Source organism: Pleurodeles waltl, chromosome 6 (genome assembly GCF_031143425.1).
Source record: "Pleurodeles waltl isolate 20211129_DDA chromosome 6, aPleWal1.hap1.20221129, whole genome shotgun sequence".
Lineage (NCBI taxonomy): Eukaryota > Metazoa > Chordata > Amphibia > Caudata > Salamandridae > Pleurodeles > Pleurodeles waltl.
The window spans coordinates 141,264,627-141,284,595 of record NC_090445.1 but is presented as its reverse complement, the minus strand read 5'-3'; the positions used below and the strand labels follow the sequence as shown (position 1 = coordinate 141,284,595).

The 19,969-nt window shown below is 44.5% G+C and overlaps 1 protein-coding gene across 1 annotated transcript in view; it reads left to right on the top strand.

Moving 5' to 3' along the window:
• The first annotated feature begins 9,339 nt into the window (after positions 1–9,339).
• Positions 9,340–19,969, top strand: part of LOC138299391 (keratin, type I cytoskeletal 10-like) — a 31,664-nt gene continuing 21,034 nt past the window's right edge. The window contains exon 1 of the mRNA XM_069237618.1: positions 9,340–9,938. Within this exon, the coding sequence (XP_069093719.1) occupies positions 9,420–9,938 (519 nt within the window). The 5' untranslated portion in view covers positions 9,340–9,419. The remainder of the gene's footprint in view (positions 9,939–19,969) is intronic.

The window sequence follows — 19,969 nt, the reverse complement described above, 5'->3', positions numbered from 1 at the left end:
TCAGCCGGCACCTAGGGAAACCTACCAAACCTGTGCATTTACGAAAACTAGAGACCTAGGGGAATCCAAGATGGGGTGACTTGTGGGGCTGTGACCAGGTTCTGTTACCCAGAATCCTTTGCAAACCTCAAAATTTGGGAAAAAAAACACGTTTTCCTCACATTTCAGTGACAGAAAGTTCTGGAATCTGAGTGGAGCCACAAATTTCTTTCCACCCAGCGTTCCCCCAAGTCTCCCGATAAAAATGATACCTCACTTGTGTGGGTAGGCCTAGCGCCCGTGACAGGAAATGCCCCAAAACAGAACTTGGACACATCACAATTTTTGACAGAAAACAGAGGTGTTTTTTGCAAAGTGCCTACCTGTAGATTTTGGCCTCTAGCTCAGCCGGCACCTAGGGAAACCTACCAAACCTGTGCATTTTGTAAAACTAGAGACCTAGGGGAATCTAAGATGGGGTGATTTGTGGGGCTCTGACCAGGTTCTGTTACCCAGAATTCTTTGCAAACCTCAAAATTTGGCTAAAAAAACACGTTTTCCTCACATTTCGGTGACAGAAAGTTCTGGAATCTGAGAGGAGTCACAAATTTCCTCCCACCCAGTGTTCCCCCAAGTCTCCCGATAAAAATGATACCTCACTTGTGTGGGTAGGCCTAGCGCCTGTGACAGGAAATGCCCCAAAACACAACGTGGACACATCACAATTTTTGACAGAAAACAGAGGTGTTTTTTGCAAAGTGCCTACCTGTAGATTTTGGCCTCTAGCTCAGCCGGCACCTAGGGAAACCTACCAAACCTGTGCATTTTTGAAAACTAGAGACCTAGGGGAATCCAAGATGGGGTGACTTGTGGGGCTGTGACCAGGTTCTGTTACCCAGAATCCTTTGCAAACCTCAAAATTTGGCTAAAAAAAACACATTTTCCTCACATTTTGGTGACAGAAAGTTCTGGAATCTGAGAGGAGCCACAAATTTCCTTCCACCCAGCGTTCCTCCAAGTCTCCCGATAAAACTTATACGTCACTTGTGTGGGTAGGCCTAGTGCCCGCAACAGGAAATGCCCCAAAACACAACGTGGACACATCACAATTTTTGACAGAAAACAGAGGTGATTTTTTGCAAAGTGCCTACCTGTAGATTTTGGCCTCTAGCTCAGCCGGCACCTAGGGAAACCTACCAAACCTGTGCATTTTTTAAAACTAGAGACCTAGGGGAATCCAAGATGGGGTGACTTGTGGGGCTCTGACCAGGTTCTGTTACCCAGAATCCTTTGCAAACCTCAAAATTTGGCAAAAAAAAACACATTTTCCTCACATTTCGGTGACAGTAAGTTCTGGAATCTGAGAGGAGCCACAAATTTCCTTCGACCCAGCGTTTCCCCAAGTCTCCTGATAAAAATGATACCTCACTTGTGTGGGAGGCCTAGCGCCCATGAAATGAAATGGCCCAAAACACAATGTGGACACATCACATTTTTTCACAGAAAACAGAGGTGTTTTTTACAAAGTGCCTACCTATGGAGTTTGGCCTCTAGCTCAGCCGGCCCCAGGGGGGCAGAAATGGCTTAAAATAAATATGCCCCTCAAGCCCCCCCCGGAGAGACCGTTGCCTACGGGGTCGCTCCCCTTGCTTGACATTGGCGAAAAAAATAAAAGCCCCGGTGACTAGTGGTTTCTGCCCCCCTTGGGGGCAGATTGACCTAAAATCGGCCGACCAGAAATGGTCTAAATACAATTTGCCCCCCAGGGAAGCGACCCTTGCCTAATGGGTCACTCCCCATCTCTAAAAAAAAAAACACAAAAAAAAAATTGCCCTGGTGCCTAGAAATTTCTGCCCCAACGGGGGCAGATCGGCCTGATAACAATAGGCCGATCTGCCCCCAGGGGGTGCAGAAATGGCCTTAAATAAATTTGCCCCCCAGGGGAGCGACCCTTGCTTAAGGGGTCACTCCCCTTGCGTGAAATTCACGTAAAAAAAAGAACTCCCTGGTGTCTAGTGGTTTCGGTCCCCCTTGGGGGCAGATTGGCCTCATAAAATATAATTTGCCCCCTAGGGTCGCTCCCCTTGCTTGACATTGGCGGAAAAAAAAAAAAGCCCCGGTGACTAGTGGTTTCTGCCCCCCTTGGGGGCAGATTGACCTAAAATCCGCCGACCAGAAATGGTCTAAATACAATTTGCCCCCCAGGGAAGCGACCCTTGCCTAATGGGTCACTCCCCATCTCTAAAAAAACAAACAAAAAAAAAAAACACAAAAAAAAAATTGCCCTGGTGCCTAGAAATTTTTGCCCCAACGGGGGCAGTTCGGCCTGATAACAATAGGCCGATCTGCCCCCAGGGGGTGCAGAAATGGCCTTAAATAAATTTGCCCCCCAGGGGAGCGACCCTTGCTTAAGGGGTCACTCCCCTTGCGTGAAATTCACGTAAAAAAAAGAACTCCCTGGTGTCTAGTGGTTTCGATCCCCCTTGGGGGCAGATTGGCCTCATAAAATATAATTTGCCCCCTAGGGGAGCGACCCTTGCCTAAGGGGTCGCTCCCCACCTGTAAAAAAACAAACAAAAAAAAAATCCTTGGTGACTAGTGGTTTCTGCCCCCCTTGGGGGCAGATTGACCTTAAAACGGCAGATCTGCTCCCAAGGGGGGCAGAAATGGTCTAAATACAATTTTCCCCCCAGGGAAGCGACCCTTGCCTAATGGGTCGCTCCCCATCTCTAAAAAAAACAAAGAAACAAAAAACACAACAAAAAAAAATTGTCCTGGCGCTTAGACGTTTCTGCCCCCCCCGGGGGCAGATCGGCCTCATAACAATAGGCCAATCTGCCCCCAGGGGGGGCAGAAATGGCCTTAAATAGATGTGCCCCCCTACCCCCCAACCCCCCCTCCCGGGAGCGACTGTTTCCTACGGGGTCGCTCCCCTTGCGTGACATTGGCGCAAAAAAAAAATCCCCAGTGCCTAGTGGTTTCTGCCCCCTTGGGAGCAGATTGACCTAAAATCGGCCGATCTGCCCCCAAGGGGGGCAGAAATGGCCTAAATACAATTTGCCCCCCAGGGGAGCGACCCTTGCATAATGGGTCACTCCCCATCTCTAAAAAAAACTAACACAAAAAAAAAAAAACACACAAAAAAATTTGCCCTGGCGCTTAGAGGTTTCTGCCCCCGGGGGGGCAGAAATGGCCTAAAATAGATTTGTCCCCCCATCTCCCCCCGGGGAGAGACCCTTGCCTACGGGGTCGCTCCCCTTGCGTGATATTGGCGCAAAAAAAAAATTCCCTGGTGCCTAGTGGTTTCCTAAAATCGCCCGATCTGTCCCCAAGGGGGGCAGAAATGGTCTAAATACAATTTGCCCCCCAGGGGAGCGACCCTTGCCTAATGGGTCGCTCCCCATCTCTAAAAAAACAAACAAAAAAAAATTGCCCTGGCGCCTAGAAGTTTCTGCCACCCGGGGGCAGATCAGCCTAATAACAATAGGCCGATCTGCCCCCAGGGGTGGCGGAAATGGTCTTAAATAAATTTTCCCCCCAGGGGAGCGACCCTTGCTTAAGGGGTCGCTAACCTTGCGTGAAATTCACATAAAAAAAAAAAACTCCCTGGTGTCTAGTGGTTTCTGTCCCCCTTGGGGGCAGATTGGCCTCATAAAATATAATTTGCCCCCTAGGGGAGCGACCCTTGCCTAAGGGGTCGCTCCCCACCTGTAAAAAAACAAAACAAAACAAAAACAAAAAAAATAGAAAAATGATCCCTGGTGCCTAGAGGTTTCTGCCCTCCCTGGGGGCACATCGGCCTAATAATAGGAAAAGGCCTTCCAAAAAAATGCCCCCCCTGGGAGCGATCCTTGCCCAAGGGGTCGCTCCCTTATGCCAATTTCTAATTAAAAAAAAATCCCTGGTGTCTAGTGGGCATTTCAAAAGCTGGATTGCTTGCAATCCGGCTTTTGAAACGCTCAGAGAGACTTCAAAGGGAAGGAAAATCCTTTCCTCCCCTTTGAAGCCTCTCCTGCCTCCTCCATGTGATGGAAAGAGAAATGCTTTGCATTTGTCTTTCGATTGCGCTGCAAGCTGAGCTTCCATCGTGATGGAGGAGGCCCTCTGTGATTGTCAGCGTGCGATGCGCGCTGACGTCACTGGGGGGTGGGGGGTGGGCTGTGGAAGCGGAAGGGCTTCATCTTCCATCCACCACCGGAGGGGTGGGTGGGGAGCCCATGGGGGGAGCGCCAGAGCTCCCCCCAGTTCCTGGGTGAAGGACAAGGTGATCTCGTCCAAGGCACCGGGAACTGGTGCCTTGGACGAGATCACCTCGTCCAAGGTACCGTAGGGGTTAACACTGGTTGCACCCTCACAGTCCAAAGGTGCAGGACTGGGTAAAGTCTGTGGAATATGTGTGTGTAAAATTGATGTGGAGTGTGACCCAAAAAGTCGGAGAAGAATTTGGACTGATTTAATAATGTAGCTGGAAAATAATTAGTTAACAAGTCCTATGATTACACCATATAAAATCACTGTTGGACCCATGATTTTGTTATTATGGTTAGAGTCAGCAAAAGGCAGAGCAATCAGAAATGGGCATCCTAACAAAGTAAGAGATCTGATTTATCTGTGATATTAGGACTAACAAAAAGAAAGGAAATAATCACGCCTCCCTAGGGCAGGCTACAGCCCATAGGAAGGATTTAAGCAACGTAAACTGATATTATGGACGTCTCTGAGCAATGCAACGGTGCACTGCATGGTCCTTTTCCGGCAACATACAAGCCTAGTGAAATCCAAATCCCACTTTTAAATAGCACTGCGCTATGCAGCAATATTGTTGCAACTAAAGTACTTTGACTTGAATATTAAAAACACCACATATGTTGAGTCATTATTATGAATAAGAATTACACTGAATATTTGTAGGTTTTTCAGGTTCTGCTGGGCGGCTGGGTTGAATGAGGGCCATGTGCTCACACTGGTATACATGTCTGTTAGAAATGGGGTCTTTGTTTGGCAGTCAGGTTAACCCCTGTCCAAGAAAGGACCCTCACTCTAGTCAGGGTAAGTCACACACAATCCAAATTATCCCGTGCCCACCCTCTGGTAGCTTGGCACTGAGCTGCCAGGCTTAACTTAGAAGGCAATGAGTAAAGTATTTGTGCAATTTATCATGCAATAACACAGTATAGCTCCACAAAAATACACCACACAGTGTTTAGAAAAATATATAACATTAATCTGATAAGATGCAGGTCAAAACGATTAAAATGCAATAAGTAGATGTTGAGATATCACTGTAAAAGTGACATAAAGTGTTTTCAGTCTTTAAAAAGCAAGAAATGTCTCTCTCAAGCACAAAGTACCTGATTTGCGTGCAAAATCTCCGCAAAAGAACTACAGAGGAGGAAATGCGTGGAAACAAAGGAGTGTATGTCGATTTATCGGGCCGCACATGGTGATGCGTTGTTTAGTTTTCACGCAGGGACGGCTGTGCATCGACTTCTGGCGCTCGGTCGAGGATCCTCTTCGGGTTGTGGGGTTTTCAGACGCCCCGGGGACGATTTGTGGATTTCCGGCGCTGACAGGAAAAGTCACATCGGGGCTTATGGACCCGTTGGGCGTTGCGTGGAAATTTCTACCACACAGCAGTTGCTGTGCCACTTCCTCTCTGGAAGGCGGGCTGAGTCATTCCGGCTCGGCTGTGCGTCGATCCAGTGGGCCATTCATCGAATTTCCGGTCGCTGCGCTGGCGCTGCATCGATCTTCTCGTTACGAAGTCGGGCTGCAACATTCCAGTTTGGCGTGCAGTGAATTTTTCACCACAGTGCAGGCTGTGCATAGCTTCTGGCAGGCTGTGCGTGGATTTCCACCGCACAAGGAGTCTTTCTTGTAGAGATGAAGTATTTTTGGTCCTGAGACTTCAAGGAACAAGAGGCAAGCTCTGTCCAAGCTCTTGGAGAGCACTTCTCACCACAGCAAGAAAGCAAAAAGGAAGCAGGGCAACAGCAAGGCAGCAGTCCTTCACAGAAAGCAAACAGGTGAGTCCTTTGGGCAGCCAGGGAGTTCTTCTTGGCAGGATGCAATTTCTTGTTCAGGTTCCTTTCTCCAAGAAGTGTCTGAGTTGCTAGGGGCAGTGGCCCTGTTTAAATACCCAAATGTGCCTTTGAAGTGGAGGAGACTTCAAAGAGTGGCTTAGAAGTGCACAAGGTCCCCTTTCAGTTCAATCCTGTCTGCCAGGGTCCCAGTAGAGGTTGTGGAGGTCCTTTGTGTGAGGGCAGGCTACAGTCCTTTGACATGTAAGTGTCAGGCTCTCCACCCTCCCAGCACAGGAAAACCCATTCAAAATACAGATGTATGCAAGAGTGGCTGAGTATCCTGTGTTTCGGGTGTGTCTGAGTGAATACACAAGGGAGCTGTCAACTAAACCCAGCCAGACGTGGATTGTAAGGCACAGAAGGATTTAAGTGCAGAGAAATACTCACTTTCTAAAAGTGGCATTTCTAAAATAGTAATATTAAATACAAATTCACCAGTCAGCAGGATTTTGTATCACCATTCTGGCCATACTAAACATGACCTCCCTACTCCTTTCAGATCAGCAGCTACCACTCAAACAATATATGAGGGCAGCCCCAATGTTAGCCTATGAAGGGAGCAGGCCTCACAGTAGTGTAAAAACAAATTTAGTAGTTTTATACTACCAGGGCATGTAAACTACGCAGGTACATGGCCTGCCTTTTACCTACACAGCACCCTGCCCTAGAGGTTACCTAGAGGAAGCAAGTACTTCTAAATGCCAAGTCGAATTGGCAGTGAAACTGCACACACAGGCCTTGCAATGGCATGCCTGAGACATGGTTAAGGAGCTACTTAAGTGGGTGGCACAATCAGTGCTGCAGGCCCACTAGTAGCATTTTATCTACAGGCCCAGGGCACACATAGAGCACTCTACTAGGGACTTATAGTAAATTAAATAGTCCAATCAGGTATTATCCAATGCTACCATGTTTAAAAGGGAGAGAGCATATGCACTTTAGCACTGATTAGCAGTGGTAAAGTGTGCAGAGTCTTAAAACCAGCAAAAACAGTATCTAAAAAGTGGAGGGAGGCAGGCAAAAAGTGGTGACCACCCTAAGGCTGTCAGGTCTAACAATGTCCAATTAATATGTATACTTCAAAATACTCGGGCACACATAAGTAGTCCTATCAGCATGAAAGAACTGCTGTAAGTCCGTAGTATAGTTTTGTGTGGTTGAATTTTATTCTTCACATTTCGTTGCATCACAGATGACAATCTATTATGAATAGGCAGCCAACACGTGTTTCGTCACCATTACTTTTTCAAGGCTGCAAATGATGTACAACAGCTGAGAGGTGATCAAATGGATGACAAAAGAGAATGAAATGTGACTAGCCAACACCTCATTGTCACAACCGTAGTGAAGCGGTAGAGACAGTCTACACCGCACACGACCATTGTTGTAAATAAGGTGGTATGAATATGTAAAGATTGTGCATAGTACCATGAGTATAACATGGAAAAGAATAGTGGAATGAGAGGGGAGTCAGAGCCAAAAAACCGAGGTGGAAGTATCATGTGCCAAGATAGAGAGTATAGACAAAATAAAAACTTCCTGATGGCCCTTAGTTAGGTACAAGGACACAAATTAACTTAAAAGGAATGCAAACTAATCATACATGTACTATTAACAGAAGAGTGTGTTCCTCAATGATGGGTCCCAAAGGTAGAACAACCTACCTTCCATCTTATACTCACAGTATGCCTCACTACTGATTCTCCTTGCATTAAGATTGCGGGCTTCCCCATTTTATGAAAACACCCAATCTTGCCCAAACCAAACTACACATTCTACACAGAACCATCTGGACCCCACATTGTTTGGCCAACCGGGGTCTTAGGGACTGCAGACCTACGCCTATATGCTATATAAATGCCTCGTAGTGTGCACATTCTGAACTAAAATACATGACCTCATCAATGGCATATCCCATCCTAAACTCCCTAGGGCCTTCTCATTTTCCTTTTGTGGTCCCTTTAACTCCCTACACACTCTTGGACTTAAGAGAGATTATTTGCTGCTCCTGAGATTAATGTTCACTCTGGCCCATACAACTATCCTATAATCCAGGAAATTCATGTGGAATTGCTTAAGTAACACTTGGAGAGAATGGTTGCAATATATTTGGGGTGCACACTCAGTTTTGTCAACCCAATACCCCTTGATCTCGGCCAACAAAGCTTTATGGAATAATCTGAACCAATACCTAGAATTAGTTATCCCCCAAAGTCCATACACCTGTGGTATCTCCTAGCTAACACCCAAAATACTCTGATACGTGCAGCAGTCACTAGGACCGTGATTGTTACCTCATTTATGTGTTGACATTGGTTAGTACACTCCGAGCTGACCTACATATGTCTTAACTGTTCATTGCAGCAACCCCTCCTTCGCTTCCTCCCCTTCCCTTCTCTCCCCTCCCATTTCTGTTCCTTTTTATTTCCCACTTTGGGGTTGGTCAATACAAGATGCATTATCATTATGTAGAACCTGATCAAGAGTATTATTGGTAACACTCTTACCTCATATATGTTTGCCAACTGCTTGTTTGATATTAACATTCTGATTAAATCTTTTGAAGTTAGTATACTTTGCAAAAATGCAATGTTAAAGAAAGTTACAAAGCTTTGAGTACGGCCTCACAAGGGTTACAGAGGGCAAACTTTACAGTTTCACATGCCCAAATTGTCATGGATTACCTCATTGTCTTTTGAACTAAACCTGAAGTGTAAAATGAGTGGTGTATGAAATCAATATTTAAATAATGTTAGCATGCAAAATATACAGCTTTTTATCTACTGCAATTCTAGGTACCTGGGGTTTTGTAGTGGTGAATCGTGATGGAAATAAGGAGCCCAGATCGTCTTTGACCAGGTCATGTTATCAATTATTTGTGACAAATGTGAGGAATACACAATTGTCTGTACTCTTTGTTCACTGATATATTTGATAAATGTGTGTTACAAACATTTTGTTCATTCAGCAAACTGTAAAAGACACATTAAATGAAGGGATATGTATTCAAATACACGGGCCATACATTCATCAAATATGATTATAAGATTACAATAATTAAAATAAATGCTTAGTGTTGCTCCACCCGCTTTAACACCTGAGGGATTACAGGAAGCCACCCTGAGATGTTCTGCAAAACAGTGAGAAATAAATCAGCCAAATAAGGCTAGATCATTAACTAATTGCACTACTACTTAAGGGAGGGAGAACATAATACTGCAAGCAAACAATTTACTTTTAGAACTGGAACACCCAGTTAAATTTGTATAAAAAGGCTGAAAGCCTAACTGCTTTTTCAGCACAGTCACTCTCCTTCCTCAGTGTCACTTTGCTGGGAAACAGTTCTTCCACCTCATCATGTCTTTGAAACGCAGTGGTGCTTCTAGCCGGGTTTCAGTAAGTGGTGGTGGAGCAAGCTTTGGTGGCTTTCAAGGCAGCAGTGGAGTAGGTGGTGGTGCAGCTGGTACTGGTGGCATTGTTGGTGGTAGATATGCTAGTGGTGCAGGAGGAGGTAGAATCAGTGGCAGCCAGGTTGGCGGAAGCTTTGGCAGTGGATATGCTGGTGGTGCAGATGGAGGTAGCTTTGGTGGTGCTAGTAGTTTCGGTGGTGGCCATGTTGGTGGAGTATTTGGTGGTGAAGCTGGTGGGAACATCAGCAGCAGCGAGGGCCTTCTCTCTGCTGGGGAAAAGGAGACTATGCAAAACCTGAACAACCGCCTGGCCTCCTATATGGACAAAGTTAAACAACTGGAGAGTGCTAACTTGGAGCTCGAAAATAATATCAAGCTTTGGTATGAGAAGCATCATCAAGGAGGCGCTAAAGGAGGACAAGACTATAGCAAATATTATCAGATAATTGCAGATCTCCAAAAACAGGTAAGGAAATCATCCATTATCACTGAACACAGATCATGCCATGGTATAATGTGTGTGTTGGAGTGTTGAGGATATTTAAGGACATTGCAAGGCATTTTATATAAAAACATATCAATTATTTTGCCATTCTCTGCAGGACTCAGTCAATTACCTTAAATTTTCTCAAATTAATTGCATTCCCAAGATTTCAAATTAATTTTTATAAATACCTTCAGGTAAGATAAGAAAAACAAAATTCCTTTGTTCCAGGATCACCTGGGTCCTTTTTCCCTCTTACAGGGAAAAAGCCCAAACCGACTTCATCCCCCAAAGTGCCTATGTTTGATTTGTGTTGTTTATGTGGGAGGGCACACTTATACCCTCTGCCTTCGTCTTCTCTTTTCCTCCCTCTTCCCATACTAAACTAAGTTGGTTAACCCCCTTTGCTCCTACTGTTTTTTTTTTTGTGTCCCCACTTTTCCATCAAACTGAAAAATAAAAAATCATATTCAAATGTAAAAAAAAATATGGCAAGTACCACGAAAAATAATCCACATTCGCACATTCGTATTGCAAAAGGTCCAAACATGTAATACCATTTATTTCTATCTGCAATTAACACTTTCCCAGCCCCCTCAAGGCTAAGAGCAAGCTTTTCCTGTGCTGGCTCAGCATGCATTGCAGGGAGGGGCGGGGCTGGGCCATGGAAGGGGGGAGATGGGAGGAGGAGTGAAGTGCACTAAGCGCGTATGTGTGTTTGGCCGGCCGACTTAGGCTGGCCAACCACACATATGCACTTAAGTTTCTCCAACCCAGCTGTGTTGAACAGGCATGCTGGAGCAACTGCACAGACCCCAGCTGCAGTCCGCTCAGACCAATCCTGATGCTGCTTTAATGCTAGGTTTAGCATGAGAGCAGCTGCAGGACTACTGAGGAGCCTGTGCTTGTGTCCCAGTGAATGCTGGGACACCATCAGGAGCAGAGGAGTGATGCGGCAAGAGGCAGTTGTGGGAATGGCAGAACAGTAAGTGTTCTTTTTTTTCATATTTGTTCCCCCATCGTCACCCCATTGCCTCCCCCCCCCCCCCAGCCTCCATGAAATTTGCGGTGGCCGCCACTGTTCCGAGCAGCGCATTGATGGCTTTCTTCCCTATTTATGACACTTCACATCCTTGGTTTATAGTTTTGAAACTTCTTTTCTGACAGTGGAGAAGCCTAGACAGTGATGACCTGATCTGGAACTGGTACAGTAGAGCATTTTTAAATGAAGAGCACAGCTACAACAAGTTCACTTAGGGATTACAGTTTGGAAGGTGTGGGTGATGCACGAGTGACAAATCTGTGTAGTGTTAACTTCAAGGTTACTCATGAAAACACAGACAGTAACTGGGGAGAATTGTGTTGTGATATTTGGAAAATGTGTTCAAAATGTAATTCTCTCAGAAATCAAGACATTTGGCATGGCTGGAAAGTAGATATGCAAAGCATTTTTCCAGTTGCAAACAGCCCAATTTGCACAATCAGGCTGTTTTCAAGCAGAAAAATGATTTTCAAATGTACAAAATGTGATTCAGTAACTTGTTACTAAATCACAATTTGCATTTGCGCTTTGGTATTTGGATGAGGCATGTTTTGGGCATCCCATCGAAATACTGAATCAAATACCAGTATGTATTGGATGGTATGTATTACTGTTTTACAGCCTGTTAGAAATGGGGTCTTTGGCTGACAGTCAGGTTACCCCCTGTTCAAGCAAGGATCCTCACTCTAGTCAGGGTAATAGAGAATCACCCTCAGCTAACCCCTGCTTACCCCCTCAGTGGATTGGCAGAGCAGTAGGCTTAACTTCAGAATGTTAGGTGTAAAGTATTGGCACCAACACACACAGTAACTTAATGAAAACACTACAAAATGACACAATACCAGTTTAGAAAAATAGGAAATATTAATCTAAACAAAACAAGACCAAAACGACAAAAATCCCCAATACACAAGTCAAGTTATCAATTAAAAATCAAAAATAGTCTTTAAGTAGTTTCAAACACATACTAACACTTTCAGCATGAAAATGTACCTTAGGTGCATCAAAAATAACCCCGCACGGGCGAGTGCGTGTCAAAAAGGACTTGCGATGCATTGATTCCACTCACAAGAAGGACCATGTAACGTTTCTCCTTTCACCGGGTCGGGCTTGTCGTTTCTTCTCTCTGCAGGAGAGCGATGCGTCGATCCGGTCAGCACTCTCGGGTCCGGGCAGGCCTTGCATTTTTTTTCCACACCCAGCAGTACTTGAGTCGGAAATCCAGCCGCGCGATGATCCGAAAACCCTGCAGCGCAGTTTGTGATCTCCCAGGCTCTGTCAGCGAAGCTGTGCATCGTTTCTCCTGCTCCGTGCATTGATTCTTCGGTCACGTTTCCTGCGAGCGTCAATTCTCAGCTGCGGAGCCGGCGGGGCGTTGTTTCTTCAGCCACAGATCGGAGTTGTGTTGATCTTTTCCCCGCACGGTGCTCTGTGCATGGATTTCTTCCTCTTAGGCTGCCAGCTTCTCCTTTCAGGGTCCCAGGAACTGGATGAGCACCACAGGGCAGAGTAGGAGTCTCTCCAGAGACTCCAGGTGCTGTCAGAGAGAAGTCTTTGCTGTCCCTGAGACTTCAAACAACAGGAGGCAAGCTCTAAATCAAGCCCTTGGTGATTTCTTCTCAAGATAGAAGGCACACAAAGTCCAGTCTTTGCACTCTTACTCTGGCAGAAGCAGCAACTGCAGGATAGCTCCACAAAGCACAGTCACAGGCAGAGCAGTTCTTCTTCCTCAGCTATTCAGCTCTTCTCCAGGCAGAGGTTCCTCTTGTTTCCAGAAGTGTTTCTAAAGTCTGTGGTTTTGGGTGCCCTTCTTATACCCAATTTCTACTTTGAAGTAGGCCTACTGTCCATCCGCTCCCAATGGGAATCTACACAGATTTAAAAGTAGCCCCCATATTAACCTATGAGAGGGACAGGCCTTGCAACAGTGAAAAACGAATTTGGCAATATTTCACTGTCAGGACAAATAAAACACATCACTATATGTCCTACCTTAACCATACACTGCACCCTGCCCTTGGGGCTACCTAGGGCCTGCCTTAGGGGTGTCTGACATGTAAGAAAGGGGAAGGGTTAGGCCTGGCAATTGGGTACACTTGCCAAGTCGAATTTACAGTTAAAACTGCACACACAGACAATGTAGTGTCAGGTGTGAGACATGATTACAGAGCTACTTATGTGGGTGGCACAACCAGTGCTGCAGGCCCACTAGTAGCATTTGATTTACAGGCCCTGGCACCTTTAGTGCACTTTACTAGGGACTTACTAGTAAATCAATTACATACAATTTTACACAGAGAGCATATGCACTTTAGCACTGGTTAGCAGTGGTAAAGTGCTCAGAGTTCCAAAAACCAACAGCAACAGGTCAGATAAAATAGGAGGCAGGAGGCAAAAAGATTGGGGATGACCCCACATAAGCCAAAAAAGTCCAACACAGCCAAATTCTGGTAGCAAAACAGTAATACTTTACAACCATTGTAAAAGCGGTGGTAACCCATTCGCAAATGGTAAAGGATCCCCTTGGACCCCTTCCCTTTTGCAGTCCCATCCTCCTGATATAACTCCGTAAAAAATTGTTTTCCAGAGATTTTCATTTTTGATTTCTGTTTTGGTTCATTAGAGAATTAATTTAGCTTGGGTAGACATTGATGATCCGGGCCAAATTTTTCTAGACAGCATTTTTTTTAAATGGCAGATGTGTTGCAGAGATGATGTAATATTTCAGGAACCATGAGACCTATATAATTCATTTTGGTGTTAAAACATAGGTGTTGGGGATCAGGTAGTCTTACAGAGACAGAAAACTCCTTAGAGCAATCCTTCAGCCATTTTCCAAACTAGCAGCTATAATAGAGGAAGAGGAGACAAATATAGAAGCGAAATAAAGAATAATGGATTTAAATCCTTTTATGTATACACCAAACAATGTTTATGATCTGAATATGAAAAAATAGTGTTTATCATTTCTGATTTAGACACATTTTCATAGTTTCCTTTAACTATTTCTTTTGACAATCACTCATGGTACATTTGCAGAATGTTGAACGCTTGAAAAGAGCATATCGACAGGGACCTAGTTGTATAGCACAGGTTTTACAAGTATATGCACATGTAAGTTCTGTGGGTATAGGCTTAGAAATGTAATTGGTTTTAGCACCCCATCAATATCTTCCCAACGAATTTCACACTGATCTTTCTCTACATATGCATGATCGAAAACATTTACACATCTTCTGATCAAGCAGAATGCTCTTTTAATGTGTCCACACACAGAATATGAGGTCAGTGGAAGGTCACTTAGCGGGACTGATCTCTAGAACTCACTGTACCAAAGATTTTCAAAGGTGTGACACTCAGAACTTGGTTTCCACACATGGACAGGGTATTTTCTATGTCTTTAAAGTCACATTCTTCTTCTGTCTCAGTAAATGGTTTTAGAAACTTCAAGCTCCAAGCTCTGCTCCAATATTGATATAGTGTCATCACCGTAAGAATATGTACCTGATAAGAACAAAGGGCATCTCTGGGTCAGGTTTGTTGTACAGAATATGAAGCAGGATTAAGGGGGTCATTATGACCCAGGCAGTCAGTGTAATAGTGGAGGTATTACCGCCAACAGGCTGGCAGTACATACTTCCACTATTATGACATTGGTGGTTTGGCCAAAGCCAAACCGCCAAGTTAACACACCGACCACCATGGTGGTAATAACCACTGGGCTGGAGACTACAGTCTCCAGCCCGGCGGCCGTCACCAGGATGCCCATGGCATTTTGACCCTGCCCACTGCCACGGTTTCTGTGGTTTCTGTACTGTCATGGAAACCATGGCGGTAGGCACTATCAGTGCCAGGGAATTCCTTCCCAGGCACTGATAGGGGTCTCCCCCTCCCCCCTCTCCCTCCCCAGAGTCCCCCTCACACTCCCCCTCCCTCTCCCACCCCCCACACATACACACTCACATGCACATACATACACACCAATACACACACGCATACACACATTCACCCACGCATGCATACATTCATACACACTCACGAACATACATCCAGGCACACACGCAATCACACGACACAACATGCACATATACACACACCCACTCATGCACAAATGCATTACACACGCATGCACGCATTCAAACAAAGTCACACACACACACCCACACACACACAACACCTCACACCCCCCTCTCCTGTCAGAGAACCCGAGTTACCTGCTATCAGGGAATCCTCCGGCAGGGGATGGGACACGGCGATGGTGCCTGCAGCAGCGTCCACCAGCAAAACACCGCCAGGCAGTATCATGGAACATGATACGGTAAGTGGAACTTTGCTGGCGTGGCGCTGCTGCTGGCAGCAGCACCACCTTACCGCCGCCATGATGGTAGCCGGAATTCAACCAGCCTTCTGGAGGAATTCCGGCTACGGTCATAATTCCATGGACGGTCGGTAGCCACGGCAAAGGTATGTTGGCAGCCGTCACCGTGGCGGTAGGCGGCATTTGCCACAAATGTCATAATGAGGCCCTTAGCGTCTTTTCTCGCCTGTTCCATAATGTATCGATAATCCTTGACTACTGAACATTGCAACAACTCTATGTAGCAGAATAATAACATCTGTGTTATTTGACAGTACAATGACTTGATTGGAACCCTTTTGAACATCCCACTCAACATGTGCCACAATACGAAGGTCAGCTTCCTCCAATTTGCTGTTACATTCTTGAATAATATGGGTCATAACTTTTGAATATATCTCTGCAGGCACCAACTCCTCATTGACAATCATTCCAGTTGCAATAATTGGAAACTCAGTGTTCACTGAAGCATTAGCAATGTTTTGGTGAGTTAACATCTCCAAGTTCATCTTGTTTGATGTTGATGACCCAAATATATCAAGTTGCACAGGTATCAGTGTTGATTTTGTGATGCAGGCAAGGTCAATTGTTCCACTTGCAGACATTTATCTGATTCTCTCACATTCTTAGACAGATAGTCAAGATAACTCTAAAAGACAATGTGCAGTTCTTGCAAGGTGCACACTGACTTTGACATCAGTAGAACAGTCTGAATGACCTCTCTGAAGTTTGCTGAATGAAATCTTGACCATTCGCAATTGTGAAATATAGTCCACAACAGCAGCAGTTTTCAATGAGGACACCTTTTTGAACTGAAATTCTTCAGGTGAAAGTTTTTTTTTCGAGCTCTTGTAAGAGTTTGTACTTTACTGGTTTTGTTTGCAGCATCTCCATCAAATAATGCGTTTGTTGGCAGTAGATCCTGTGATAGAATGTCCTTGATAAATTCACCCCTTTCTTTTGCTACATCAATCGCTCTATGTGCTGTGCTTGTGCAAGTTATTTTTGGGACCTATTTTGTAATAGCTGGTTGGACAAAAATCTTACTATGGCATATAAAGTGTTTAGCTTTTGTCATTATTAGGGGTGGGCAGAGCTCACAGAGTTCTAATCAGCGGAATTCCTTGGAGTTAGCTGAAAGATCCATGAAATTTCGCATAGTTCCGTGTGTGACGGAATGCCGCCTGCCCTAGTACTAAGGCCAGACCCTGCTTAGCTCTTCCAAGATCGGGTACATACAGGGTGGTATCTATGGACTTAGACATAGAAAGCTTCAGTTTCAGGCCTCTTGTGCTGACATTGCCCAGCGGCCTGGAGCCTGCTGCTCTCAACCACATCTACATACTTCCCTTCACCAACTGCCCTCCTTCACAAACTTACTACGGAGGACCAAGCACACCCCCTGTCTTGCACCAGCTTTGGAATCGCATCCTCTGCACTTACACACAACTTAAAGACTGCCCTTTCTTTAGGGTCCAGCACTAGCAGCAGCAAACCAGCTCACCACTAGCAGCTTGGTATTTTCAAAAAGTGCCAAGCCTTGCTTGCCACTGGGCTGTAAGGCACACTCTCAGGCCACACACATCTCTAGCTGGCGGGGGCTGCTGGACTAGCACTTAGCAGCTGATGCTCCCCGGTCTCCAGCTCTCCCTGCTAACCTCAGCACATTACCCCATAAAACCACTTCCTTTCCCAGGGACTTTGGGGAGATAGGTTATTTTAAAGTCTAGATTTAACTGCTGGTTTCCTTTTTTCCAAGCACAGATCCCCCTCATATGCAAATACTGTCCATGCACAGTAACGGCCCTCTTGTGCACAAAGAAGACAAAACGAATTGAGAGTCTGACCTAAATTCTGTTTGGGTCCAGGGTCCCCGTTGCCAGCGGCCTGGCTCTCTGCCTCCCTCTGCCTCTCAGGACAGTGAAAGGAGGGAGGCCTGGATCCAGAGTTTGTGCTCATGCAACCCCCTCGGTGGCACCTTGCAGCAGATCCATGCTGACCGGCGCAAAGCAAAGCCTGTAAAGTGCAGCTCCATTATGGGCCACAAAGGGCAAGTGCAGTGCACGTGCCGGTGAGCTCTGCTCTGCTGCAAGGCTAGTGGAGTATTTGCCTGACCTCCGCGCTGGAGCACGGAGTGCCAAAAATTCTGTTAACTCCGCCAGTGGAGTGGAGCTCACTGCCCACCCCTAGTGAATATGTGAAACAGATTTATTTATTTCAATACAAATCTCTCCTGCTTCAGTTCTGTATATAGTTTTGATCCATGTTCCAGGACATTTAGTCAACATGACTTTATATCATTATCCACATATTGTTTGGTCACAAAGTTGTGTAGTTGCACAGGCTCAGTCACTTCAAAGGGGTTTCCTTGCTGCTGCATGAAATGAAGAAGGCTGTAAACATATTTATTAAAACATTCCCATCTCTTTCCCACAAGCTTGTGGTGAGGAACTGTTTCACTATGGTCCATTCATTTTGAATTTGTCATCTCTCTGAAAACATTGCAAATAACTTCATGGTAAGCTATCTGACATTGAGCAACATATTCACTTTTACGTGTCTGACCAACAATCCTCTTTGAGCTTTTCTGTGATCTCTGAATTGTCTGTTCCAGTGTCATAGCTGAAGCCACAGCACTGAACCTCCCATCTCCTCTCTGTCTTTCACCACAAAATGTCTTTGGATTGATTTTCTGTAGAGATATGGTTTTTGCACCTATAACTTCTTCACTCTTTCTAAATACCAGGACCCATATCTCAGGCAGTTTATGCAATCAAATTTGTGAAACACGGTAATCAGTGACTATACAGCCTTCGCGTGCAGCTCCCAGTCACCTTCCCTATCAGCATGTATCAAGTTTTACACTAGAGCTGTCATATGTAGAACATTTTCCCAGTACTTGCAAAGTTCTGATTTTTCTTCACATTCTTTGACAAACTCTAGGAACTTGGTTTTCAGGTTTTCTGATTTTGAACTGAGTGTAATGAACATTGCCTGGCTTTACATTATGTCTTTTGAATCAGGTGCACCTTGTGCCTTGTTCACTTGTGAGATGAGATATGCAAACCTAATTTGTCAATTGTGTTCCAGAAAGCATTCTAATGCAATGTTTCTATAGCCTCGGATATGATGAGCATACCTTTATAATGAATGAACATAATGAGTTCTGCTACTGGACAGTCTTGCTTCCAAAGATTTCAGCCTCAATAAGTGCATCCTCTATGCCACATCCATTGAGATAACTTTCTGCACACCACAACACAACCTCTGTCATGTGAAAAATGTTCGTCATTGGAGAAAGATCCTAAAATTCTACTGGATTGCTCATACAAATGTCAGCTACGATACGGAAAACACCTTCATCACAGAAAATTGGCAGGATAGGCTGCTCTTCAAGCTGAGCATGCACATTTAGAAATTTCCATCAGTTTCCATCAGTTTCAATCTTCTGTGAACTTCGACTTGCCGCATTTCTGCAGCATCTCAAACTTCTGTCCAGTCACAGTTGACGTTAGCATTTCTTTCTGATTAATTTGGCATATGACACATTTTTCTTTATTGAAGGAGTCCTTAGATTTTTTAGTTAGCAACACTCTGACAGGAGGTATGGATCCTCTGCTACCACCTACTTTGCTTATGTTTACAAATCTGGATCAATGGAAAACCTGAAACAAAAACAATATTAAAATAAATTACCAATATGATGGCTAAAACAAATCATTATAGAGCTGCCATTTGAAAAAAGACAGAAGGGTGGCTCTAAGGAGTTATTTTCTGTCTCTACAAGACTACTTGACCCCCAAAACCTATGTTTTGTCACCAAAATGAAGTATATAGGTTTCATGGTTCCTGAAATATTACATCTTCACAGCAACACATCCACCATTTTTAAAAATGTCGTCCAGAAAACAAATTGCATGGATTAGCAAGGTCTACCCAAGCTAAATTACTTCTTTAACAATACCAAAACAGAAATCAAAAATGAAAATCTCTAGACAACTTTTTTTTTTTTATGGAGGTGTATCAAAGGGCCTCGGTCCACTGCCTACTTTTAAAAAACAAAAATTCAAATTTTCATTTTTTTAATTTTAAATGGATCCTGTCTTACTTTATGGAAAAAGTAGTGCATTAAAAAATAGATTTCTTTATTTGAAAGCAGTCACAGACATGGTGGTCAGCTGACCTCAGCTGGCTACCATCCCTGTACTGGCTGCAATTCCTAATGGTTTGCTAATTGTGTCCGACCTCATTGATACTCATGCTGTAGATCGATTTGAAGCTTACTAGGAATTCTTAATTAGAACCTATAGGTTTTCTTACATAAGGAATTGCAATTTCCTATTTGTAAATCAGTAAGAACAGCAATTTGGAAAGTGCAATTCCTACTTTTTGCACATCTGGCCATAAGTACTTTTCCTAGATACTAGACACTTTTGTGGCCTTTTTCTCTAAGGGCTTTCTAGCCATTCGTCCAGGTGATATTTAGAATTAGAAGATGTCCTCATGACACTGGGACACTTTCTACTCCTACTTCACTTTCAAATTAATGCATCCTTTAAGTTGTAGTTTTTTCTTGTTTCAACTGAGTCAAATGGAGTAATGTTCCTAATTCCA